General features: G+C 42.0%; 2 protein-coding genes and 2 long non-coding RNA genes across 5 annotated transcripts; 3 read left to right on the forward strand and 1 right to left on the reverse strand.

The window, feature by feature from the left end:
* The first annotated feature begins 903 nt into the window (after nt 1-903).
* LOC116935706 (protein ALP1-like) lies at nt 904-2,509 on the forward strand. Its single transcript, XM_032942977.2, has 5 exons — nt 904-1,154; nt 1,229-1,371; nt 1,429-1,556; nt 1,641-1,945; nt 2,159-2,509. Exons 1-5 carry the CDS (start codon nt 1,029-1,031, stop codon nt 2,465-2,467), a joined length of 1,011 nt encoding a protein of 336 aa, XP_032798868.2. The 5' UTR covers nt 904-1,028; the 3' UTR covers nt 2,468-2,509.
* Nucleotides 2,510-10,114: 7,605 nt separating this feature from the next.
* Nucleotides 10,115-10,884, forward strand: LOC116927685. Its single transcript, XR_004396743.2, has 2 exons — nt 10,115-10,253; nt 10,624-10,884. It is a non-coding gene; the product is annotated as an uncharacterized LOC116927685 (long non-coding RNA).
* Nucleotides 10,811-11,950, reverse strand: LOC116927688. Its single transcript, XR_004396745.2, has 3 exons — nt 11,889-11,950; nt 11,458-11,732; nt 10,811-11,297 (listed from the first exon to the last, which is right to left on the reverse strand). It is a non-coding gene; the product is annotated as an uncharacterized LOC116927688 (long non-coding RNA).
* Nucleotides 11,951-12,593: 643 nt separating this feature from the next.
* Nucleotides 12,594-25,449, forward strand: LOC116927631 (neurogenic locus Notch protein). 2 transcript variants are annotated; one of them, XM_032934659.2, is made up of 14 exons: nt 12,594-12,962; nt 13,592-13,670; nt 15,356-15,829; nt 16,357-16,490; nt 16,981-17,328; nt 17,451-17,798; nt 18,174-18,806; nt 18,895-19,193; nt 19,278-20,370; nt 20,440-21,206; nt 21,273-21,911; nt 21,996-23,393; nt 23,473-24,040; nt 24,129-25,449. In XM_032934659.2, exons 1-14 carry the CDS (start codon nt 12,893-12,895, stop codon nt 24,968-24,970), a joined length of 7,692 nt encoding a protein of 2,563 aa, XP_032790550.2. In that variant the 5' UTR covers nt 12,594-12,892; the 3' UTR covers nt 24,971-25,449. The 2 variants fall into 2 exon arrangements, with proteins under 2 accessions (XP_032790550.2, XP_032790551.2); XM_032934660.2 differs by having other exon boundaries at nt 15,359-15,829.
* Nucleotides 25,450-25,598: the final 149 nt, after the last annotated feature.

Raw genomic sequence — 25,598 nt, forward strand, 5'->3', positions numbered from 1 at the left:
ATAAACCCAATTTTCCCCAAATTTTCTTACTACACGTTCTAGTTTCCGTCACACCCGCAGTAGGAATTGTGACGTTCTGTTTTGTTTACATTTTTTGAAATTCAAAAATGGCACCAGATATCTTTAAATGTGTGATATGCAATTTGAGTGATGGTGAAGAAAATTGTGAAAATTAGTGTGAAAATTAGTGAAGAAAAAGAAAAAGAAAAAACAAAACAGAACGCCACAGCGCTCACTGCGGGTGTGACGGAAACTAGAACGTACTACGAACTTAAAAAAAAAAAAAACCCCCGGAAAAATTTTTTTGGGGGGGAAAAAAAAAAACCCCAAAAAAAAAAAAAAAAAAAAAAAAAAAAAAAAAAAAACAAAAATAAAAAAAAAAAAAATTTTTTTTTAATATTTTTTTAAAAAAAAAAAAAAAAAAAAAAAACTTTTTTAAAAGGAAAAAAAAAAAAAAAAAAAAAAAAAAAAAAAAAAAAAAAAAAAAAAAAAAAAAAAAAAAAAAAAAAAAAAAAAAAAAAAAAAAAAAAAAAAAAAAAAAAAAAAAAAAAAAAAAAAAAAATAAAAAATAAAAAAAAAAAAAAAAAAAAAAAAAAAAAAAAAAAAAAAAAAAAAAAAAAAAAAAAAAAAAAAAAAAAAAAAAAAAAAAAAAAATTAAAAAAAAAAAAAAAAAAAAAAAAAAAAAAAAAAAAAAAAAAAAAAAAAAAAAAAAAAAAATAAAAATTAAAAAAAAAAAAAAATAAATTAAAAAAAAAAAAAAAAAAAAAAAAAAAAAAAAAAAAATTTTTTTTTTTTTTTTTTTTTTTTTTTTTATTTTTTTTTTAAAATTAAAAAAAAAAAAAAAAAAAAAAAAAAAAAAAAAAAAAAAAAAAAAAAAAAAAAAAAAAAAAATTGAAGTGGCAAATCGTGAACAAGACATTAACGTGATTGTATTAAGTGTTGTGCAACACCTGATTCAGCAGGATGGGGAAGAAGACGAAACCATTATTCAAGAATTAGTTCGACCGTTTTTTGCTGCTTATGGAAATATGGAATCAAGTAGGGAAGGTCCAAGAGAGTTCTCAGGAGTTCAAAAATACATTGAGAGAACTGTTACTGGATATTCGGACCCCTATTTCAAAAAACATTTCAGGATGTCCAGGCAAAGCTTCGAGGTATGATTACTAGTGAGATACGACTTGCTTATTTGGTGTAACCTAAATGTTATATTCTTTCTATATTTATTCAGTATTTAGCCCGCATGATGGCAATATATTTAAATAGCAATGATTCTGGAGTGCCGGTTCAAACCAAACTGCTACTGACTTTGTGGACTTTGGCAAATGTTGAGTCTTTTAGAGGAATAGGAGATAGGTTTGGAATGTATATGGGTTTGTATTTATAAAATGGATACTATTGCGTTCAAATCTAAAGTAAACTATGTTATAGAAACGTCCACTACATCTTTTTGTGTACTACCAGAGCATTCCGGCTCAATTCAATCAAATTCATCAAATGGCCAACCAGGGCCGAATATAGATCTATAACGCTGCAATTTAGTTTTCCCTACGCCATTGGTAAAAAAAAATTTACCAGTTTCCGTTAAGACACAAAACCTAATTAGTTATTGCATTTCATTTACGTGCACTCAAATAATTTAGGCAGTGTCGACAGTACCTTCATAAGGATTCGGCAACCACTCAAGCAGTGCAATGTATATAGAAATCGGAAAAAGTTTTGCGCCGTTACTCTTCAAGCTGTATCTAAACCAAATTTAGAGTTCATCGATGTATCCACTGGATATCCATCATCGATGCATGATGCATCTGTTTTTGCTCACAGCCAACTGGGTCGCAATTTGTCTATATTGCTAGAGGGTATCCCGTTCGTGCTACTAGGAGACTCTGCCTACGGTTTGACCACTACACTAATGAAGCCGTATCCAGATAATGGGCGGCTTGATGAGGTATGGATTAAACACTGTTCTTCATTGGTATGTAGAACTGCATTGCAGCATGAAACATTTCAATTGGTGCTCATGTTCATGGTTATGTAAGGACAGTTTGTTGTCGGTTCGAACCATTCTTGTATGACCACGCTAATGATGCGCAATAATAAAATTGTTGTATATCACATTTAAAGAAAATTAATAATATTTTACTTCAATCTTGCATTTCAGACTGAGAAGAACTTCAGCCGGGTATTGTCCCAAAACCGGTCTGGCGTGGAACGATCATTTTCCCTTTTAAAAAACAAATGGAGGTGTCTACGATATTTGGACATGCTTTTGTTAAATCGCATTCCAGATGTCATATTAACTGCATGCTGCCTTCATAATTATATAATACAAAGGGGAGATGTACAACCAGAAGACCAGTACCGAGAAGAGGATGAGGAAAACGACGACGAAGAAGAAGAAAGGGACAATGATAATAGTACGACAGCAGGTAAGCAAAAAAGAAATAGAATAAAGTATTTGCTGATGTAATTTTATTACATTTCTGAATCAAATTGTAATACAATATGACACTTAATGTGAGAATGAACTTAATGAGAATTTGGAAGTAGCAGACGCCTCTATGTAGAAGCAGACGAACAGTACCAAATGCTGCATTGCTAGCTTGCTTTAATATATGGGAATTCTACAAGAATAACAATGTAATGGAATAGATAGCTATGACAATAAAATGACTATAAAATAAATTATGCATACATGTAATATTAATTCTAACAAACTTTATATAAAAACGCTCGTGTAAATCACAATATAGAACTATATAGATAGTGAACAATAAATTACGTTAATGGTTTGTGTGCTTAGGAATCGATATGAAAATCGCGTTATCCGCGCAATCTGGCTTTCTCTCTGGGAATTCCCAGAGACAGCAAGGAACCCGGAAAAGGCCTCTGGTCTACTTATAGAACCGCCTAGCTGTGGAACCGGCTCGGTTATCAAACCGATTTTTCTTTGCCGGGTTTCAGCACCACCGTTGGCCGTATTATGAACTAGACCTATTTTTTCATGGAAGGAATCAATGGGTTTTGCCTTTTAAAACATGCAAAAAATATTATTGCAATGGGTTTTATCTTTTTAGGCAATTTTGTAAGTAGGTTCAATGACCCAACTAATTATAATAGGCGGCAAAGTGATTCATACCGGAAACAATAGAAAATAAATTAGTTACTGTGTTACTTTTCTCTGTGTCTGTCATGAAATGGGAAAGCTTTGACTGTGGATGGTCCCACAGCAGTGAAGGTACACTTGTATCTTACCATTTATATTCATAGACTATGTTACACATAGGTTAAAATCTTTTTAAGTTATTCGTGGCAGCGAATCGAACACGGGACTCTAGATTCATAGCGAACAGCATTACCACTGCGCTATATACCCTTACATTCAAAGAACGCCAAAGTTTGAGGGATGAAAGAATCAACGATAGGTGGCACTAAGATCGAGTGCTTGGCTATAGAACCATTCAGTTATAGAACCGCGGACAGGCCGGTTCTATAACTGGACCGGCACTGTACCTCCTATGGCAGGTAGGCGTTCCCTAATAAGAGCCAAAAACAAGGGTTACGACGACACCATCTGGCGCTCGCAATTATAGCCTCATTGAAAAATACCCCCAAAACACTTTAACACTTGTTTTAGTTACATAAACACATGAATAAAGATAAAACAAAAGGAAATCAAATTTTTGAAATGAAAAGTGTGCTAGTTTGACAGCAATATGGCAATTGAGTTGTTAAAATGAAAAAAGTAGAATGTTAAAAATATATAAGTTTTATTATCATGTAAATGAAAAATTTTCTTCTTGTTCTTGTAGTTAATTGAATTGAATCACTTAGGAAAAAAATCTATAAACGGATTAAACATTTTTACTTAGAGATAAAATTAAAAATTTATAAAATTTTACTCACATTGATAACATGACATAATATAGAGTTGAACCGACATATTCATATACATAAATCTCTAAACGGAGTCCTTAATCACAATGCAATGATGATGATGCATGATGCAAATTTCATTGAAGTGGTGAAATGTAATGATGAAAATATTATTTAGTGGACACAAATCTTTTTCAAAGAGGTGATTTTCTACACTTACTGGAATTATTTAACCAAAAATTAAGGATTCTAAGATACTCTTAATTAAAAAATACAAGAAAACCCTGTTTTTACTTAATCTTGTATTTAGGTCTTCGAAGCAGTAGCAGTAGCGAGCGTCAGATGGTGTCGTCGTAGCTCTTGTTTTTCCTCTTATTAGTTGTTGCCAGGTAACGTGTCACCGCCATAGGAGGTGTACGAGTTTACAGGCCTCAAGCATTAAATAGGCCTTGCCCTGAGACGGCATCTTAACGTGCAGACGATAAATACGCCAATGCTAAAGGATAGGGCCTTCCGAAGAATCGATTCTTTTCCGGTCTTTTAACGATTCAATACTTCACCATCTAGCCAACACATACTTCTCATTTAATCCGTAAACAGTTTACGTGTTACTACGTATTATTACTAGAAAGTATATAATACGTACTAGTAACTTTGGGCCCGTCCAGGGCCGGGAGATAGGTAGCGCTAGCGTATTTTTAACGCTTTTTTCGCCATTTATTCTGCCAAACTGCTACCGTTAAATTTTGGCCCGTCTACTCTTTAAGCTTTCTGCGTTCCCATTTTTTGCCCGCCGACCCGTTCACTGTCTACCCGTCAAGGTGTCCGACGCCTAGTTGCCCGTCCTCTCCCTCATAGTCTGCACGTCAACCTATTTTGCCTGCCAAAACGACCGCTGTAGGTGCCCGTCGACCCACTCTTTGCCTCTGCCCGTCGATCCACTTGCTGCCTTTGCCCGTCACATCACTCACAGCCTCTGTCCGTCAACACCCTCTCTGCCCGTCGACGCACTCTCTGTCCGCCAAAACGCCCACTGTAGTTGCCCGTCGACCCTATCGTTGCCTTTGCCCGTCCACCCCCTCAGAGTCTGTGCCCGTTAACCCAATCTCTGTATCTGCCCGTCGACTCACTCACAGTCTCTGCCCGTCGACCCAATCACTGCCGGCCAAAATTTCCGCTGTATTTGCCCGTCGAATCACTCACAGTCTCTGCCCGTCGTCCCACTCGCTGCCCACAAAAATGCCCAATGAAGTTGCCCGTCAACTTACATATTGCCTCTGGCTATCTAATTCCTAACAGTCTTTTCCCGTCGAGCCCCTCTCTGCCCGCCAACCCCCTCTTTGCCCGTTGATCAACAATCGATCAGCAAACATAACCACTGTAGGGGGCCCGTCGACCATATCGTTGCCTCTATTTATCATCCTCTTCACAGTCTCTGCCCGTCAACCCACTTACTGCCCACCAAAATGTCCGTTTCAGTTGGCCGTCAACCTATTTATTGCCCCTGTCCGTCGGCTCACATTCTGTCTCGGTTACCCGTCCTACTAAATGCCCATGGACTGAAAAATTGCCAATTTCCACGATTTCGTCCACGTTTTACGCATCTAGTCTTCCAAAGTCCTATCCCACCAATTCCTCCCAACGCCAGCCAATCACAGGATGCGTGCATTGCGTCTTAAAACTCCTCCCACATTTTTCCTTAGATTTTTATAGAGTATAGACTAGTATACGGCGGCCCGTCCCAGGACGGTAATAGGTGAAGTCTAGTATTCAGTGTCTGCTGTGCATTTAGTCGACTTTTACTTTTATTGTCTGCTGCACGTTAGTTGAGTTATACTTGTATTGTCTGCTGCACGTTAGTTGAGTTAAACTTGTATTGTGTGCTGCACGTTAGTGTATTTATACTTATATTGTCTGCTGCACGTTAGTCGACTTTTACTTTAATACCCCTTATACTTTTTAGACCTTAATCTACTTTAAGCCTCTTAATCCATGTAAAGCCGCTTAATCCACGTTAAGCCACTTAATCCATATTAAGCCACTTTCTCCATGTAAAGCCACTTAATCTTCTTACGATTTATTAATCACTTTAAGCCCCTTCATCCATGTTAAGCTGCTGAATCCACGTATTGTGAGTCGCACCTCTGATACACGTAACAAACAATGGAGGAAACACATTTATTCAAGTGTCCAACTACTATTACCTGTCAGCAGTTGAAAGTGAAAAGAAACAGTTTTATCGTATTGTTAATGTAAGGGTATTACTAATGTAGGTCCAATGTGGCTTTGAATACAAAATGTAAGACTTGGAATTAAAAATTCACGGTTGAGTGCACTTGGGAACTGCCCCCAAGGCCATGCCCGTGCTCCTTACTTGGTCCTTTACTTGCAGTTTTAGTGCCTCACCAATGCCAGTCCCCTGCCCGTCGTTTCCAACCTGTCCGTTGTATCCAACCTGCCCGCGGATCTCGCCCTGCCCGCGGATCTCGCCCTGCCCGCGGATCTCGCCCTGCCCGTGGATCTCGCCCTGCCCGTGGATCTCGCCCTGCCCGTAGGTCTACACCTGCCCGCCGTTTTTCCCAGTCCGTCCTTTTACCCGCCTTGTAGACGAAAATTCGAAAGAAAAAGGTTAAACCTAACCGGCGGAAGTTCGAACCTTTTTCAGGTGGTGGGTGGGGTCAACAGTCTCTGGAAGGAGTTGTCAAGAACCCAATGAATAGGTGGTTGTTGTAGGGATGCAAAAGGGAACGGTCTCTCAAGGTTGTTGGAACACAGTAAATGGAGCTGTGGAGAACAAAATGCAATGGTGGTTTTTTGAGAGATGCAAAAGGGAAAGGTCTCTGAAAAGTGCTGGATTGCAGTCAGTGGAGCTGTTGAGAACAAAATGCAGTGGTGGTTGTTTGAAGGGGACTCACAAAACACACGTTTTTAACTAATCAAGCCATAAGTCTCTTTCGAATTTCGAGGTAATTTAATTGAGACAGCAGACGGCAGTCTGCTTTCCATGAAAAAAGAAAAGACTTGGGGATTGGGTATACGATTCGTCAAGGACGTTGCCGTGCGTCAGGGTTGACACCCTAGTGCTGTTGTACCAAAGCGCAACAGCCGCTTCGGTCCCAACTTTACCCACCCGATAAAGGAGTGAAAAACATCTAATGGCTATTTTTTGTGTGGGTCGGTGTGGTTTGACGGGTCTCAGGGAATTTCCTGCCCCAATAAGTCATAATCGGGAAAACAATTAGTTAAAAAATTGACGAAATGGATAGCTCTTGATAATTTCTATCCATTTCTGTAAAAATATGGCTTAAAAAGTAATTACTCGAATAGTAAACCGGTTAGCTATTTTAGGGTAGGTCAGTGCGGTTTAACGGGTAGTGGGTAATCCCCTCCTCCCAGTCATATATGAAATTAAAATATTTATTATCGGGGAAACTATAAGCCCGAAATTAATAAATTTTACAGAAATGGATAGCTCTTGGTGAGGGCTATCCACTTCTGTAAAAGCCATGAAAAAATATTCATAAACAAAAAAGTTTGAAAAAGAATGAATTTTGACTTACATCTATTAGGTCCAGTACATCTATAGAGCGCAAAAACTCCAAAAACCCCTTCCCCTTAAATTTTTTGACGTCAAAAAATTTAAGAAAATCGTTTAAAGTTATGGAGAAACCAACTTCTTCACGTTAAAAAATAGGTTTTTATAACTGTAATTCAGATTTTCCCCCCTTTTCTTCCTAGCAGTGGGTACCCTATTCCTTTTATCATTTCCCAATTTTTTTTCTAGCCCCAGTTCTATTTGGTTTATTTTTATTTTACTATTATTTGTGAATGGTTTGTTGCATATCTCCTTGTAGCAGACGAATTTCTGGCAGCAAACGAAATTCTTCGGTTAAAAGAGACAGCCACAAATGGATAGAGATTATCAAGAGCTATCCATTTCGGCATTTTTTTTTTTTTTATTTTTAACTAATTGTTTTCCCGGTTATGATTTTTATTGGGGCAGAAAATTCCCTGCGACCCGTCAAACCACACCGACCTACAAAAAAATTGCAAATCGGTTTACTACTCAAATAGGTACTTTTAAAGCGATAATTTAACAGAAATGGATAGATCTCGTCAAATGATATCCATATCTGTAAAATGTGTTTATTCTATATTTATATTTTTACGAATAACGTTAAGTTATTAATACGTATTATACGGTAATACATAAGATATTTAGGATGTAAATGTATAGGATATATATAATATATAGGACGTAATATATATGAATATAATACGTTGTAATACTATAATACATATTATATTCACGGATTAACGGGAAGTTTGTGTTGGCTTGATGGCGAAGTATTTCTTTGGAAGGTCCCATCCTTTAGCATTGGCCTATTTATCGTCTGCACGTTAAGACACCCTCTCAGAGACCTTGTTGCCCTTATTTATAGTCCGGTCGGGCTAGCAAAAAGTGTATGTTGAACCCCAAACAAATAGTAATAAGTTTTTTTTTACATGAGCTGTGTTTATATCCCTTTGATCTATGCCCTGTTAAAAAGCTCCCGAAAAATATTAATATTTAGTGTACTTATTTTAATTTTTAAAATATGCGTGTTTTTGTGAATCGATTAAAACTATTAAAATACAAGAAAATAGAAATTTGAAAAAATGAACTTTGTTAGTTATTCCCTCATTTATATTCTGGCAAAATTTTGTTTACATAACTTTAAAAGTGTGAAATTGACAGCCACTTTTAGCTGGTCACCTCCTTTTTTTCCCCCTTAAAAAAGCGTCCGTGTTTTACACGGCTCTTATGTAAAAAGCATGACAACGAAAATCGTTGCCGATAGTGAACTAGAGTTCGCTGCTCATCCGTTAAGGTCTCATTTTAATCGGCGGTTTATCTTTTACCACCCCAATAAATGATTCCCGGGAGCTAGTTTTACTTTTCAAGTTATTTCATGAAATATAAACCCAATTTTCCCCAAATTTTCTTACTCCACGTTCTAGTTTCCGTCACACCCGCAGTGAGCGCTGTGACGTTCTGTTTTGTTTTTTTTTTCTTCACTAATTTTCACACTAATTTTCACAATTTTCTTCACCAGATATCTTCAAATGTGTCATATCACACATTTAAAGATATCTGGTGCCATTTTTAGTTAAAATTAGTCAAAGAAAAAAAAAAGAAAAACAAAACAGAACGTCACAGCGCCTACTGCGGGTGTGACGGAAACTAGAACGTGTAGTAAGAAAATTTGGGGAAAATTGGGTTTATATTTCATGAAATAACTTGAAAAGTAAAACTAGCTCCCGGGAATCATTTATTGGGGTGGTAAAAGATAAACCGCCGATTAAAATGAGACCTTAACGGATGAGCAGCGAACTCTAGTTCACTATCGGCAACGATTTTCGTTGTCATGCTTTTTACATAAGAGCCGTGTAAAACACGGACGCTTTTTTAAGGGGGAAAAAAAGGAGGTGACCAGCTAAAAGTGGCTGTCAATTTCACACTTTTAAAGTTATGTAAACAAAATTTTGCCAGAATATAAATGAGGGAATAACTAACAAAGTTCATTTTTTCAAATTTCTATTTTCTTGTATTTTAATAGTTTTAATCGATTCACAAAAACACGCATATTTTAAAAATTAAAATAAGTACACTAAATATTAATATTTTTCGGGAGCTTTTTAACAGGGCATAGATCAAAGGGATATAAACACAGCTCATGTAAAAAAAAACTTATTACTATTTGTTTGGGGTTAAAACCTAGCCCGACCGGACTATTAATGGGGTGTCCAGTTAAGCCGCCACCTAAGAAGAGGACGTCGGGTTGTCCGGACCAACCCGATTCCTGGAGCCGACCTGATCGAACCGAGATCAGCTGCCTTTCGGGGCGAGCGATCCGATCACAGCTAATCAGGACCAATAACTAACTGAAGGAATTTTGGTTGAACAAATTACCAAATATTTGTATTCTCCACAATGAAGTTCCCCAACGGCAATGCTACCAGGAAACACAGTGGTAGCAACCATTTGAGTAGCCAGTAACTTTTTTCTCTTGAATTACGTACATTTCTTACCCCATATCGTTTCCGACCATTGCTTTGCTTTCACTCATTTCCCAGAATACGCAGAATACGCTGTAGTTACTAGCCTTGGGAAACAATGTAGTTCCGATGGCGACCGTTAGGTGGCTTCGTACATTGCAAAAGCCTCTAGAAATGTCGGCTCTTGTAACACTAATAACGTATGAATCTTGTAACTTGGCTTATAACGCTATTACAAGGCCTTTCCGAGTCCAGGTCCGTCAGCTTTTTAACCAGGCTCTAGGAGAAGATTATTATTCAAACCACTTGCTTCATTCCACGTAGACAATGTCTACCGCCTAGTAAGTTTTATGTATCCGACATTTTCCATATAGGCGCTAAAGCTTCCCGAGTTGTTAGGCGATCAGCAAAAAAAAAAAAAAAAACTTATTTAATAAGATTCGTAGTAACAGGAATATGATTCTAGCATATCAAATAGATATGTGCAGCTCATCTTTCTACAGATTGACAGCCAATACCATGAATTATCGTGAAATGAACTGAGATCAGCAGGTTCACACGTTCTTCCTTTTGAACAGAGCTATTGGCTTTCCGTCCGTATATTTTAACTTTTTCGTGTCGTGTAACTTGCCCAAAACTATTAAGCGTATCGAACACCAGTATTTTCTCAATTAGATACTAGTCTAATACTGTGATTATCCTATTACGCAGTTTCATCATTCCCAATGATATATGTTGCTTGTTGCCATCTCTCGAACATCGCGTCTCGGATTTTGAGGGTGATTGCGATGTCTATCGGGATCGAATTCGTCTGACTGGTTATAGTCCGTCGATCGACATTGCTACTGCCTCATGTTGACAAATTAAATTTTCGAATAAAGTAGCTTATATTGTTTGACCAGAAAAATTTTTACATTTGTAAAACAGTGCATATTTTTCTGTGGCGAGATATTAGATTTCTATAGTTGAAAATTCACTGAAAAAAAAAACGTGTATCTTTCCTCAGGATCCAAGACATCCATTATTTTTCTTAGAAATGAGTTCGACGGGTTTATTGGAAAACGTGCCACCTGGCGAGTTCCTATCAGTTCTTCGTTAATCTCTTCCAGGTAAGCGCTTTTAACCTATCAATCAATTCATTAGTGAATAAGGCCATTGCACTAGAAACGAGGTAGATGTTTTGCATCCTTAGAGCATATCAAATCAGGACAGAAAATTGATTAAGACTCCAACTTGAATAATAAAAGACCTTAGACTATTTCATGCGAAACAAGGGGGTTTTTGTGTTCTTACTTTACCCTTAACTTTGGGTGGCTCGTTAACCCTTTATATTCCAGGCCAACGGGAAATGATTTAATGATTCACGGCACAGGCTAGAGGCCAATCTGTGGATAGAAAAAACAGAATTCCGTTTGAGAGTTGTCTATGACAGATGAAAAAGAAAAAGAAATACGGAAAAATATATATACATATAGATGATGTAGGCCTGAAGGTAGAAGAAGAAATAAACACGACAAAAACTATGCAATGGTTGAAGACGATTACCTGCCGGCGCCAGTTGAATGATCAATCACGGTCTACATGAAGCGGCCTTTGGATTTCGAGGCTTCATGATGATTGTCGGTCATCTAGTTCTCGTTTCTGTCTTCTTTTTTTTGTTAGATTTTTTTATTTTTTATTTTATTTTATTTTTTATATGTTCCTTCCAACCAAATGTAAGTAGTGTCGAGACAACGAGTTGCTCTCGTGATGCAGCCCATTTTTCTGGATGATTACCGCCAGCGCAGAATTGCAAGAAAACAATGGACACCCAATGTCAACTGGATGAGGAAAAAAAACAAAAAAGAACATGCGGCTTTAGGCGTCACGACCCAGTCGACAAATCGACAGGTAGAAAAATAAAAAAAATAAAATAAAAGTCCATCGACTTTTCCAATCGGCTTCATTAAAAAGGGAAAGTCTGAAGATGTACGTACCATCGTGTCACTTGTACACCTGCATTCTCAAGATGATGGATGGCCAAGTTTTTCATCCCTGTGGAAATCAGAGAATAACGTTAGATTTTCTATGCATACGATTTTTGTCGGTCTTTTATTATCGACCCTAAAAATTTTCCATTTTTTTTTAACTGGTGGGGGGGGGCCTTGTCTTCATCCCTGCTTTAATTACCTTCTTCAGGGAATATTCTATTCAACATTCCTTTTTTTTTTCAACAGTAGACTGAAAAAAAAAGGCGACTGTTCAAAAACGAGATCATAAAAGTTGTCAGCTCTCTTTTGAGTTGGCGTAACAAAATTGTCCACCTTTCCAAGCTTGTGGATCAGTCTCTGAAAATATACGTATACATATGAAAAGCATTACTGGTTTTTCTTGAAAGATGATGCATGTCCGTCGAGACACCTTGGCGACATGTTTGGCGGGCTGTCGAGAAAACACAATCTGATAGGAAACTACATTCAATTTCAGCTCTCCTTTTTTTTAAAATTTCCTTACTAGTATTTCTTGTATATATGTGTGTGTGTGTGTGTGTGAGTGAGTGCGCAACAAGAAGAGAACAAAAAAACACCAAAAAAAACGAGGAGTTCAGGGAGAGAGGGGAGGGAGAAGGCGAGACGCTATTGGTTGCACAGACTCGGTGGTTTTTGCCTCCAGGCCACGTGGTTCGCCCGATAGAGCGACACTGTGCAGCCAGTCGAGTAGCGTCCATTGAACGAGAAGGATGTTTCGTTTGGCTGCTGTTTGAATTCTTGATTTTTGTGTGTTTGCAGCGTCGCTTTTAATCAAACCCTTTTCCCGTGTGTGTGTGCGCGTGAATCTGAACAGAAAAAGTGCCCATACAAAACAGTTTGTCACCATGTGGTGGAAAGTTTTGTGAGCTATTTGGATTTTGATATTCTACACACAGAGAAGAAAGCAAAGAACGCTACGGTGTTAAAGTGTGTGTGTGTTTGTGTCCCTGTTTTTGTTGCTGCCATTAAAAATGGGGACCAACAACAGTGGATTACTGATGCTGCTGGGCATTTTACTCTTTTTCTCAGCTTCAGTTCAAGGTAATTTTTTTTAAGACAAATTTCTTTTAGTTCATGACGTCAACAGTTTTTGAATTAAAGAGAAAAATCTTTGACAAAGATGGCCGATGACGGTTAGCGTTTTGTTGCATCTGCTCTTCTTTTCAAAAAAAGAAAAGAGACGGGCGCCGGCCCCGTAGGGCTGTACATTTCCCACGCATTTAAATCCCCCCTCCAACCGACGCTCTCATTGTCCGTAGCGCGCTCCCCCCTTCCTCCGACCTGTTGATCGACGTTGCCGAGATCTCAGTAAAGGACGTTTTCCATAAAAAAATAAATAAAATTTTTTTTGTAATTTCAGGATACCCATATCCTGCTGGGCCAAGACATTGTAGTTGTAATCATTTGAAATTTCAAGACATTTTTTCCTCTTAAGAAAAATAAAGCTGGTGGTGTCAAATAGCGTTAGGGAGATGTCATTCGATACTGTCGAGTTACTGATGTAAATTCATACAAAAGAGCATGTCCATTGAATCGTATCCTCTTCTTTTATCAGGGCGGAAGTGCATGATAGTGGATTCGTTTCCGTTTGCTCATTTTTTCTTCTTTCTCTTCCCAACTGACTCGAATCAATAATAATTAACTGTTATCTCTTATTTTTATTTATTCAGGATTTGTCTCGTGTTCGCCTAACCCTTGCAAGAATGGAGCGTCGTGCGTTTCAAACCCGCGCGGCGAGTCTTACTGCAGGTAACGTCCATTGTTGTTGAAAGTATGGACTAAATATATAAGAGAGTGGCGGCGATGGTGGGACGCAGGGGGGGGAGGAGGGGGATAGCTATGCCCTCCCTCTCCCCAATGACGGAGCTAAGCTCTCAGAAGCGTGGGAAACTTAGCTGGTCGACTGTGCATAGTTTGGACTATTGAAACCACCTACCGTCAGCCACCCCACCACCACCTTGTCCACTTTTTTTTGTGCCTTCCATCCGGTTTGGGCCCGAGTTGCTCACGTACTGCCTCCAGCTCTTTTTCTTTGTCTGTTGGGAGGGTTAAAGAAGGGGACGCTGATTTTTCCTTTTTGGAAATGATTTGACGACATGTAGAGGGATTTTTTCGATCCATTTTTTGGACAAGGAAAAGAAAAACAGGCCACAACACATGAAGAGAAAAAGAAGAGGAAAACAACCATCTGCCTATGCCTTGCGCCCCTCAAAGATCACAGTGCGGCTATTGGTGTGGAACAAAAGATGATGCGGGTTTTTTATTTTATTTTCCAAGACAACCTTCGAGGCTTTTTTTTTATCTCTTCTCCGGCACCGATTGTGTGTCCAACATCTTCCCTCAAATGCCCTCTGGCAATGGCATTCCTCTCTCCCTATGGCTGACCTCGACGTTGACCTCTTCTCCGCCACACCAACTCTGGCGCCACTGACTTGAAACATCTGTACTCGTTTCTTTTTCTCTCCCCTTTTTGAGCAGCAAAAAAAAAAAAATGAAGCAATAAACAAAAAGGGAAAGAAGAAAGACCGTAAAAATTCATATTTGGAACCACCTGCCCCGCGGGGGTTTGGCGCCATGTTTGTTCCAACACTCTGGGATTCATCAAGTTCATAACAATTAAAAAAAAAAGACAAAAATTATGTTTCAAGGTTGATATCAGAATGGGCGGTTTGTGTGGTAGATACCTCCGTGTTGGGTCGGGTTGCATTTTTTCTGACCGCAAAAAAAACTTACTTTTTCTCTCTCAAAAATTGTTTTTCCTCCAACCGACGGCCGGAACATTCCCACGGTTGCGATTGCCGTGTGTGGTATTACTGGAAAAGCCAGATGTACTTGTCAATGACCAGGCCAACTGATAATCACCGTGATTTGGGGAATAAACTGGCTGATAACGAGTTTAAAAAAAAAGAACAAAACACACACACCCCGCAATAAAATCGACCAACTTTTTTTGATCCAATCAACAATTGATTTCATTGTCTCCTATCTCTAAAACAGCACGACGCCAGTCGTGGCGTGACCAACTAGAGAGATCACTGATTTTTGTTACGAAATATCCACTATCTTTAAAGGCCTAGCAACGTTACTAAAACTAAGTGGTTTTTTTATTTATTTCCCACGAGTTTATCTGCCATCGATCGGTAGATTGATCGTTTTGATTCAATTTCTTTCCCCCTCTTTTGATCCAGTTGAATGGATACAAAAGAAAAACGGGGCAACAGTTGTTGCCGATCTGTTGCAACCCACCCCTCACTTGAATTGCGGTGAAGGGGGTTAGGTCACGTGACCAAGCCAATCGATATTTATTAACTTGTGTACTCGAATTTGGGGATTAGAAAGTTTACACATGACTGACTGAATGATTTCTAATCTGTTTTTTTTTTTTTCTCTCTCTTTTCTTTCTTTCAAAATCGTTGCAAATGAAAATAAAAAAGCAGCTGCCCACCTCAATACGTAGGCGAGTACTGCCAATTTGCCAACCCTTGCCATACAGGACCCGGACCCCGATGCCAAAATGGCGGCACTTGTGCCGTTAAAATGTCTAGCAACGCCGTGCCCAGCTTCTCTTGTTCGTGCCCATTGGGTTATTCGGCTTCTCTGTGCGAAATTCCCGTGCCTAACGCTTGTGATACTGGGCCGTGCCAACATGGCGGAACTTGCATCCTCCGCACGTTGGACAATTACACGTGCGCCTGCCCGCCCCGATTCCGCGGAGCCAAATGCGAAGCCGTCGATTATTGCGCCCGACATCCGTGCAAAAACGGAGCCCAATGCACGTCGTTGGCCAATGGCCATCGTTGCACTTGCGCCCCGGGATTCACCAATGAAACCTGCGCTGTGGACATTGACGAGTGTAAACGAAACCCTTGCGTCCACGGCCGTTGTGTCAACACTCACGGATCATACAAGTCAGTATTTCCCTTTATTTTGTTTTCCCCCCCTACTTCTTCTTATTTACTTTTGTCGTCAACCATCTGTTGATCTTTCTTGACTGTCTTATCTCAACGTCATGATTGTCAAATGATTACCGAGCTGACTCGACAAAGTTTTTTTCACGCCAGACTACAACAACAAAAAAAAAAAAGAAAGTCGCGAAGAAATACGAAAAATTGTTACATCAGTATGATTTACCTGACGATGTTTTTATTAGTTTTACCATTTAAAAAATATATGATTATTTCATCGAATAGAAAAATCGAAATGTATCCAAGGCTTTCTTTGTCGAGTTAGCGTGAGAAAAAGCACGGCCGAATGGAGTCGAAAACAAGTCTATTAAAGAAAAAGAAATACTTGTTGGTCAGTAGACACCAGATTTGTCCTTCTTTGTGCTTTCTAGTCACGTGTGTGTCGCCTCTTGTATATTTCATGCCGCGTGCTAATCATTCGTTTATATTTTTTTATTTGATTTGATTTGATTTTTTCCTTTCCTTTCCAGATGTAACTGCCACACGGGTTTTACGGGTCAGAATTGCGAAAATCAGTACGTGCCTTGCAGTCCATCTCCGTGCCAAAATGGTGGTGTTTGCAAAGCCATCGATTCTCTCAACTACGAATGCCGCTGTCCGCCTGGTAAGACTCGTATAAAATTTGTGATTGGAGAATTTCGTTTCCTATCATTTATGGCGAGTGAAACGAATTGTTTGGTTTCTTTTTTCCAACTTAAAAAAGCAACACAACAACAACAAAAATGAATTTTGGTTAGACTAGCCATAAAGTCATTGTCTGGGGCTGTTTGAAAAAGTTGAAGTCCAAAGTCATCAGATTTCGGATGTGCTTGGTTTCCATCGGTGTGGGAACATTCCCACACAACACAAGAAAGCAGAACTTGTTATAGCCTTGGGCAAAACCTCGTCCATCCATAGAGACTTGCATATAAATATCCAAGCCCCTCTCCCAAATCTCTTCAGGCTCTTTTTATGTTCCGACCCCTCCACCTTTCTCTAAAAAGGAACACCTGGGCGATGACCAACAAAGAATGCTTTCCTGTCTGCCACAGCGTTGCCAACTTTTAATGATTTCTTTTTCATTCCATTTTCATTATTCCGAAAAAAAATTCTAGGTTTCACTGGTATCAATTGCCAAGAAAATGTCGACAATTGTCCGGGCCATTTGTGCCAAAATGGAGCTACTTGTGTCGATGGAGTCAATTCGTACACGTGCCAATGTCCGCCATCTTTTACCGGCCCTTATTGCAATCAGGACGTTGATGAATGTGCTCTGAGACCGAGCGTATGCAAAAATGGTGCCACTTGTACCAACACTCACGGCGGATTCTCTTGCATTTGCGTCAACGGCTGGACCGGATCTGACTGCTCGGAAAATATCGATGATTGCGCTGGTGCCGCTTGTTTCAATGGCGCCACCTGTCACGATCGAGTCGGCAGTTTCTTCTGCCAATGCGCTCCAGGTACACTACGAGGAAAAAGAGAGAGAGAAAAAATAAAATGAACGACCGGTTTTTTCTCGTTTATTTCAAAATATTTCTTTTAAAAAATTATTAATTCTTATTTTTGTGTTGATCACTAAAAGGTAAAACCGGATTGCTGTGCCATTTGGATGACGCTTGCGCTTCAAATCCTTGTCACGCCGGAGCCATTTGTGATACGAGTCCTATCGATGGCACTTACATGTGCTCATGTCCCAACGGCTACAAAGGTGTTGACTGTACCGAAGATATTGACGAATGCGAAGCCGGTTCACCATGCGAACACGACGGACTCTGCGTCAACACTCCTGGCTCATTTCGATGTAATTGCACTCGTGGCTTCACTGGTCCTCGATGCGAAATTAACATCAACGAATGCGATTCCAACCCTTGCCAAAATGATGGCACTTGCCTCGATGAACGTGGCGCTTTCCGCTGTGTCTGCATGCCAGGTATGTGTCTCGTTCGTTCTTGATCTCTTCCGGGTGTGGCAATAAAGGGTCACAGAGGTTGTGGGACTTTTTCTTATTTCTTTTCCGTTGGGAAAGTGAAGGTTAGCTTAAAAGCGTGGGAAACCATATGGGATTTTAAACCAAAAAGAAAAAGGAAAAAAAAAACAAAAAAACCCATGTGTTTGTCTCAAATTCTCAAGTTGTGTTGCCCCTAAAGTGGCCGTTGTAATTTGAGATAAAGCAACCCCGTCTCGGTCCAATTTCACTCGACGCAATCCATCACAAGTGGATATGTCGATAGAGATCCAACAGCTGGCCTTACTTTCTGACTAGTCCTTTCTCCATACGTCATTGACACATTCTTGTTGCTCTTAGGCTACACTGGAGTCCATTGCGAAGTTGACATCGACGAATGCGCTTCCAATCCTTGCATCAATGGCGGCACCTGCACTGACATGATCAATGGATACAAATGTTACTGTCCGCCTGGTTTCTCCGGAAAGAAATGTCACATCAACATTGACGATTGTGTCAGCGCCCCGTGCCAAAATGGCGGCGTCTGCAGAGACTCTGTCGCTGGTTATACGTGCGATTGCCCGCAAGGATTCACTGGACTCAACTGCGAAGTAAACATCAACGATTGTCAGAGTTCGCCTTGTCATCATGGCGATTGTGTTGACGGTGTCAACTCTTTCACTTGCCAATGCCATCCAGGCTACAACGGACTCTTGTGTCAGACGCAGATCAATGAATGCGAATCTAATCCGTGCCAGTTTGGTGGACATTGTGAAGATCTCATTGGCGGTTATCAATGCCGTTGCCAGCCTGGAACATCGGGTCGCAATTGCGAATATAACGTCAATGAATGTTTTAGCAATCCATGCCGTAATGGCGCCACTTGTATCGACGGGATCAATCGCTATACTTGCGATTGCGTTCCAGGATTCACCGGCCAACATTGCGAAACAAACATCAACGAGTGTGCCAGCAATCCATGTTCTAACGGAGGTAAATATCAGTTGTTGTTTTTTTATTTTTTATTTTTTGGTTCTTTTTATCCGTGTTTCTTAGAAATAATGTTTCATTGCGTTCATAGGCAAATGCACGGACTTGGTCAACGGATTCAAATGCGATTGTCCCCGTGGTTATTTTGACGCCCGCTGCTTGAGCGACGTCAACGAATGCGAATCCAATCCGTGCATGAACGGTGGCAGTTGCGAAGATGGTGTTAGCCAATTTATTTGCAATTGTCCTAAAGGCTACGGAGGTAGAAGGTGTGAACTCAACATTGACGAATGCCAGTCTAATCCTTGCCAGCATGGAGGCACTTGCCGTGACGCCCTCAACAACTACACTTGTACATGCACCAAAGGTTACAGCGGCCGTAATTGCGAGGTACATATATTTATATATATTTAAATTTAAATTCAATATCAATCAACAATAGTTTTAATTGATTTTCATCATTCATCTTTTCAGCTCAATGTTGACGATTGTGCCTCGACACCATGTCGCCATGGAGGTTCATGCATTGATCTGGTCCATGACTATCAATGCGTATGCGACCTACCATACACTGGTCGTAACTGCGACGCGGAATTGGATCCATGCGCACCCAACAAGTGCCGCAACGGAGCCAAATGTACGCCATCCACAAACTACCTAGATTTTGCTTGCACTTGCGAATTGGGCTACACTGGCCGGTTGTGCGACGAGGACATTGATGAATGCGCCATTTCATCACCGTGTCGTAACGGTGCAACATGTCAAAATACCAACGGATCGTATGTCTGTCTCTGCGCCAAAGGCTACGAAGGGCGTGACTGTTTGACGAACACGGACGATTGCGCCACGTTCCCTTGCAAAAATGGCGGAACTTGCCTGGACGGTATCGGTGAATACACTTGTCTTTGCGTGGACGGCTTTGGTGGAAAACACTGCGAGTCGGATATGGACGAATGCGCTTCCAGCCCTTGCCGCAATGGCGCCACTTGTCGCGACTACGTCAACTCGTATACGTGTACCTGCCCGTTGGGTTTCTCCAGCACCAATTGTCAGACCAACGACGAAGACTGTACCAGCAGTTCGTGCATGAACAACGGAACTTGTGTGGACGGTATTAATACCTACACGTGTCTCTGTCCACCCGGATACACTGGATCGAACTGCCAGTTCCGTATCAATGAATGCGACTCCAATCCGTGCCTTAATGGCGCCACTTGCAGCGATCGGCTGGGCTCCTATCTGTGCCATTGTCCTTACGGCTTCACTGGAACGCGATGCGAAAATTTCGTGGACTGGTGTTCCATGGGTGGAATCTCACATACTGGATCTCAACTGCTACCTGGCCAACCTGGCCAAGGGCCGTGTTTCAACGGAGCCACTTGCAAACAAGTCAACCAGACGTACCAGTGTACATGCGCACCTGGTTGGACGGGAATCCTCTGCGACGTGGAAATGGTATCGTGTAAAGACGCCGCTCTTCGCAAAGGATCTGCCGTTTCGGAACTCTGCCGCCATGGTGGCAAGTGTGAAGACATTGGCAACAGCCATCGTTGCGTCTGTGCTGAAGGTACGTTTCAATCACGAATAGTAGAACAGATCGTCATAGCCCTAACACTTCCTGCGTCTACTTCAATAGGTTACACGGGCAGTTATTGCCAACACGAGATCAACGAGTGCGATTCGGCTCCTTGCCAGAATGGAGCCACGTGTAAAGATCTCATTGGCTCACACTCGTGCATATGTCCAGCTGGTTTCCAGGGTCCCAATTGCGAGTATAACATCAACGACTGCTATTCAAATCCATGTCAGAATGGGGGCGTCTGCCACGATTTGGTCAACGCCTTTTCGTGTTCCTGTCCGCACGGCACGCTCGGCATCCTTTGTGAAATCAACGTCAATGAATGCTACGAAGGAGCTTGCCATCACGGAGGTGCCTGTATCGACAAGATCGGCGCCTTCGAATGCCAATGTCCACCTGGTTTCGTTGGACCGCGTTGCGAAGGTGACGTCAATGAATGTCTATCTGACCCGTGCTCGGCTACAGGAACCCTCAACTGCGTCCAGCTGGTCAATAATTACAGTTGCCATTGCAAGCCGGGCTACATGGGACGACACTGCGAGCTGAAAATCAATTTTTGCGAAACATCGCCGTGCAACAATGGAGGCGTATGCGTCAATGGTGAACTGGGTCATACTTGCGTCTGCTCTGCTGGTTTCTCTGGCAAGAATTGCGATTCAAACTCCGAGTGTGATTCCACACCTTGCCAAAATGGAGGAACGTGTCGTCCTTATCAGCAAGGATTCCTCTGCACTTGCCCACTAGGCGTAAGTGGCACTCGTTGCGAATTGGACTCGTACGACGAATGCCAGTCGAATCCCTGCAAGAACAACGGTGTTTGTCGCGTAAGTTGATTTCTTTAAATTTAATGAGATGTACATCAAGTGATAATTATTGTTCCAAAACATTAGAATCGAATGGGCAAATTTGAGTGCAACTGTCCAGCAAGTTGGAATGGCCGCCAATGTGAATCGTACGAACCGCGATTCATGGGCGGCATCGGTCGTGAAACGACGCCCAACGGCATTTCGGAAGAACGACTTCGAGATAAAATCCAATGTGCTAGTCAAGGATGTCATGATAAATCAGGCAATGGTATCTGCGACGAAGATTGCAACACCCCAGGCTGTGATTTCGACGGAGGCGATTGTTCATTGGGTGTTAGCCCATGGGTCAACTGCACCGCCTCCGTGCCGTGCTGGGAATTGTTCAAGAACAAGGTATGCGATGAAGAATGTAACAACCCGGAATGCCTTTTCGACGGTCACGACTGCGATAAACGCGGTGACGTGCAACCATGTAACCCCATTTACGACGCCTATTGCCAAAGCCATTATGGCAATGGGCGATGCGACGACGGTTGTAACAATGCCGAATGCAATTGGGACGGACTCGATTGCGAACAAGAAGAGCCGTCCATCTTAGCTGCTGGCTCCGTTTCCATGGTACTCGAAATGGATCTTCCCACGTTTAGGAATATGAGCGTTGCTTTCGTCCGTTCCATTGGCCGGCAACTTCGCACCACCGTCCGTATTAAACTCGATTCTCAGGTAGTTTCTTTTTTCTTTCTTTCTTTCTTTTTTTTTTCGGCCAAAGAAATCCAACAGGCACTAATGTTCAATTGTCATCTGTAGGGCAACGAAATGGTCTACCCTTGGAATATCGGCGACGAGCCGTCGAAAGCTTTTTCATTCGGTTCGTCACATATATATCCTCATGGAGCCCGTGGAGTCATCGTCTTTATTGAAATCGACAATCGAAAATGCAGCCAAATTCTTGGAGGAGAATGTTTCTCTAGAGCCAGTCAAGTGGCTCAGTTTTTGGCCGCATCAGCGTCAGATCATTCGTTGGATGCCGATTTTCCCATCCATCGAGTCTTGGGGTTAGATGCCGGACCACAAGAAATTCCAATCGATTCGACGTATGCCAAATTGACTTACGTCATCGTTGGCGCGTTGTGTGTCCTGGTCGTCGCTCTTGTGGTCGGCGTCCTGGTCACGACGTCGCGTAAGCGCCAACGAGGCATCACCTGGTTCCCTGACGGATTCCTGAGCAACAGCGTCAGTGTGCAGCGACGAACATCACGCCGTCGTGGACCTGATGGTCAAGAGATGCGCAATCTACACAAACAACCGTCGACCAACCGGTTGGATATCGATCCTTCTTTGGGAATGGGAATGGGAATGCCACCTGATATGTCCGGTTACATGGATCACGGCAACATGGGCATGGATGGTTCGCGCTGGTCTGATGACGAAGACTCGATGGATCGACCGCCCATGAAGCGCATCCGCTCCTCCGAAGGTGGTTACTCCAGTGACCAGACAGCCATGACGGAATATGATGAAAACGATCCACGTCCTTGGACCCAACAGCATTTGGACGCTGCCGATGTCCGCCCTGAAATGTCTTCAGGTGTGGCTTTCACCCCACCCAATCAATACGGATCAGCCGACATGTCTGGCGTCGAAGTGGACGTCCGTGGACCTTACGGATTTACGCCGTTGATGATTGCCTCCTACCGCGGCAACGGTCTCGACACTGGCGAAGACGACGAAGAAGACGGCTCAGCTGCAATCATTCAAGATCTGTTGATGCAAGGAGCCAAACCCAACGCTACCATGGACAAGACGGGCGAGACTTCTCTTCACTTGGCTGCAAGATACGCCAGGGCCGATGCTGCCAAGAGATTATTAGAAGCCGGAGCCGATGCTAATTCGCAGGATAACACTGGCCGAACTCCACTTCACGCTGCCGTTGCTTCTGATGCTCAAGGAGTCTTCCAGATATTGCTTCGCAATCGCGCTACCAACTTGAATTCCCGCATGCATGATGGCACTACTCCTCTCATTCTGGCGGCTCGTTTGGCCATCGAAGGAATGGTTGAAGATTTAATTAACGCTGACGTTGATATCAACTCGGCCGACGACCAAGGCAAGACGGCGCTTCACTGGGCTGCCGCTGTTAACAACATCGATGCCGTCAATATTTTACTTTCCCACGGGGCCAACAAAGACGCGCAAGACAATAAGGTTTGTTGTTGATTGTGTTTGATTCGGAGGGGCGAGGGAGAGAAGTAGGTGATGTGATTTTAATGTGGTTTATATTTAGGACGAGACACCTTTATTCCTGGCAGCTCGTGAAGGCTCTTTTGAGGCCGTTCGCGCAATGCTTGATCATCACGCCAACAGAGATATCCCGGATCATATGGACAGACTTCCTCGCGATGTGGCTCAAGAACGGCTTCACCACGATATCGTTCGCCTCTTGGACGAGCACATCCCCAGAAATAACCACCATGTTATGCCGATGAGCAGTTCTCAGGCAAGCAGCGTCAACAGGAACAATGACGTTGCCGCTCAGAACGAACCGGCGCCCACCGGAACGACAGGTCGGCCACCTAAACCCAAGAAGCGTCCAAAGTCCACCGTGGCCGCCGCTCGTGAAACCCAACGCCATCTTGGCAGTAGCGTTTCCAACTTGGATGACGCTCCAGTTGCGGCCGCAGCAGCCACCAATACGAACACTGCCAACAAACGACGGACAAACACCAACAGCCGCAAGAAGAAGAACGATAACGCCGGAAGTACCAACACTGTCCAAAGTGTCGACAGTGTCTCCACTGTTTCATTGACTCTTTCTCCAGCCAATTCTCACTCGCTAGAGTCGCCGCCAACAGGTAATTTGACCTCAATGTCGATATACTCGTAACATGTCTTCAACTTTTCTTTTCTTTTTTTTCCTTCTTTCTCTTGTTTGTCTCACAGTTGATATGGGCGCCACTCCTAGCCCTTACAGCGTTATGACTTACGGTGGCAGTCATCCACACATGCCCTCGGGCAATCCGCCGCAACCACCACCCTACGACGAGTGCATGAAAACGGCTGCTTCGATGCAAGCGATTCACATGTCGAACATGGATCCTTCTACCAACTACGGCTACGTTCACTATGACTATCGTAATCATCTTCCGCAGCAGCAACAACAGCAACAGCATGCGCAGCAATCAACGATCCATCAAAGGCAGACTTCATTGCCAGCATCGACGGTATCGTCAGGCATGAATGCCAGCCTCCAGCAACAGGCAATGTCGTACAATGCCTTGGCCGTCAACACGGCCTACCAGTCTTCCTTGTCGCCGCCCCAGTTTGCGCTTTCGCCGCCAGCTAGCAATTACGCAGGTTCACCACCTCAGCAGAACCTTGTTCAAAACGGCATTACATCGCCATCGAAGACAGGAAGTCGGCCATCTCTGCCCACTTCCCCCACTCACATAGCAGCGATGAGAGCTGCAGCTCAGCAGCGGACGGGTTTCGAATTCCCTGAAACGATGATGAGCTATCGTAACACGAATTCGGGAATGTCCCAGTACTACCAACAACATTACCCGACGCCACCGCACTCGCATATGGATCCTTCGCCTTCTCAGCACGCTCTGCATCCGCCTGAAGCCTATTTGACCCCTTCGCCAGAATCTCCTGGACAATGGAGCTCTGCTTCGCCTCATTCGACATCTGACTGGTCGGAAGGCATGTCCAGCCCACCCAATCCCAATATGTCTTTTGTACCACCTTCACACGCAAAACACACAGAAGGCATTTACATTTAAGTGCCCGTTTGAAGATGTAAGCCCTTTTGTGTGTGTGCAAGTGATCTCTTGGGTTCTAAAGTTTTGAAATATTGATTTTTTTTTTTATTATTTTGTGTGTGTGCGTGTACATAGGATCTTTTTCTTTGAAAACCAAGTGTACCAATTGAAATTGACCTTTAAATTAATTACTGTTCCTGTTAATTACCAACTTCCAGCTTTCATTATCTGCCTGTTTTCCGGTGGCGAAAATCAGAGGAGATATACATCGTAATTGTCATGCTCGTTTATTTTTATTATAATTTTTTTTTTTTTTATATAGCGTGTTGTACATTATCCCGCCCATGACGTGCGTGCAAGCTGGCATCGTCGCCGTTTTAGCGATGCGACCATTCTCTACTTGTCAATTTAACTCGTGTTTTATGCAATTTGCATCCCCAAGCGTTTTTAACTGTAATAGACTGTCCAGTTGGTGAAATACAGTTTTCAATTTTTAAAAAGAATTCTTATTATTCAGCTTCATCGTGAATCATCAACTCGCTTTCATTAAATTTCAGTTTCATTCCTACTAGCATGTTTAATTATTGTAAGTTGCTGAGTCATGAGGAAAGCCGAAGCTGGTTGGTGGGCCGCAAAAGTGTGTCGACCT

The sequence above is a fragment of the Daphnia magna genome, linkage group LG9 (assembly GCF_020631705.1).
Source record: "Daphnia magna isolate NIES linkage group LG9, ASM2063170v1.1, whole genome shotgun sequence".
Classification (NCBI taxonomy): Eukaryota; Metazoa; Arthropoda; class Branchiopoda; order Diplostraca; family Daphniidae; genus Daphnia; species Daphnia magna.

Coding starts and splice junctions, on each gene's coding strand:
- LOC116935706 (XM_032942977.2), top strand. CDS start 1,029: ATGGAATCAAGTAGGGAAGGTCCAAGAGAGTTCTCAGGAGTTCAAAAA. Junction 1,372..1,428: donor AGGTTTGGAATGTATATGGG/TTTGTATTTATA, acceptor ACTATGTTATAG/AAACGTCCACTACATCTTTT. Junction 1,557..1,640: donor TAGTTTTCCCTACGCCATTG/GTAAAAAAAAAT, acceptor CAAATAATTTAG/GCAGTGTCGACAGTACCTTC.
- LOC116927631 (XM_032934659.2), top strand. CDS start 12,893: ATGGGGACCAACAACAGTGGATTACTGATGCTGCTGGGCATTTTACTC. Junction 16,491..16,980: donor CGAATGCCGCTGTCCGCCTG/GTAAGACTCGTA, acceptor AAAAAATTCTAG/GTTTCACTGGTATCAATTGC. Junction 21,912..21,995: donor GTATTAAACTCGATTCTCAG/GTAGTTTCTTTT, acceptor TGTCATCTGTAG/GGCAACGAAATGGTCTACCC.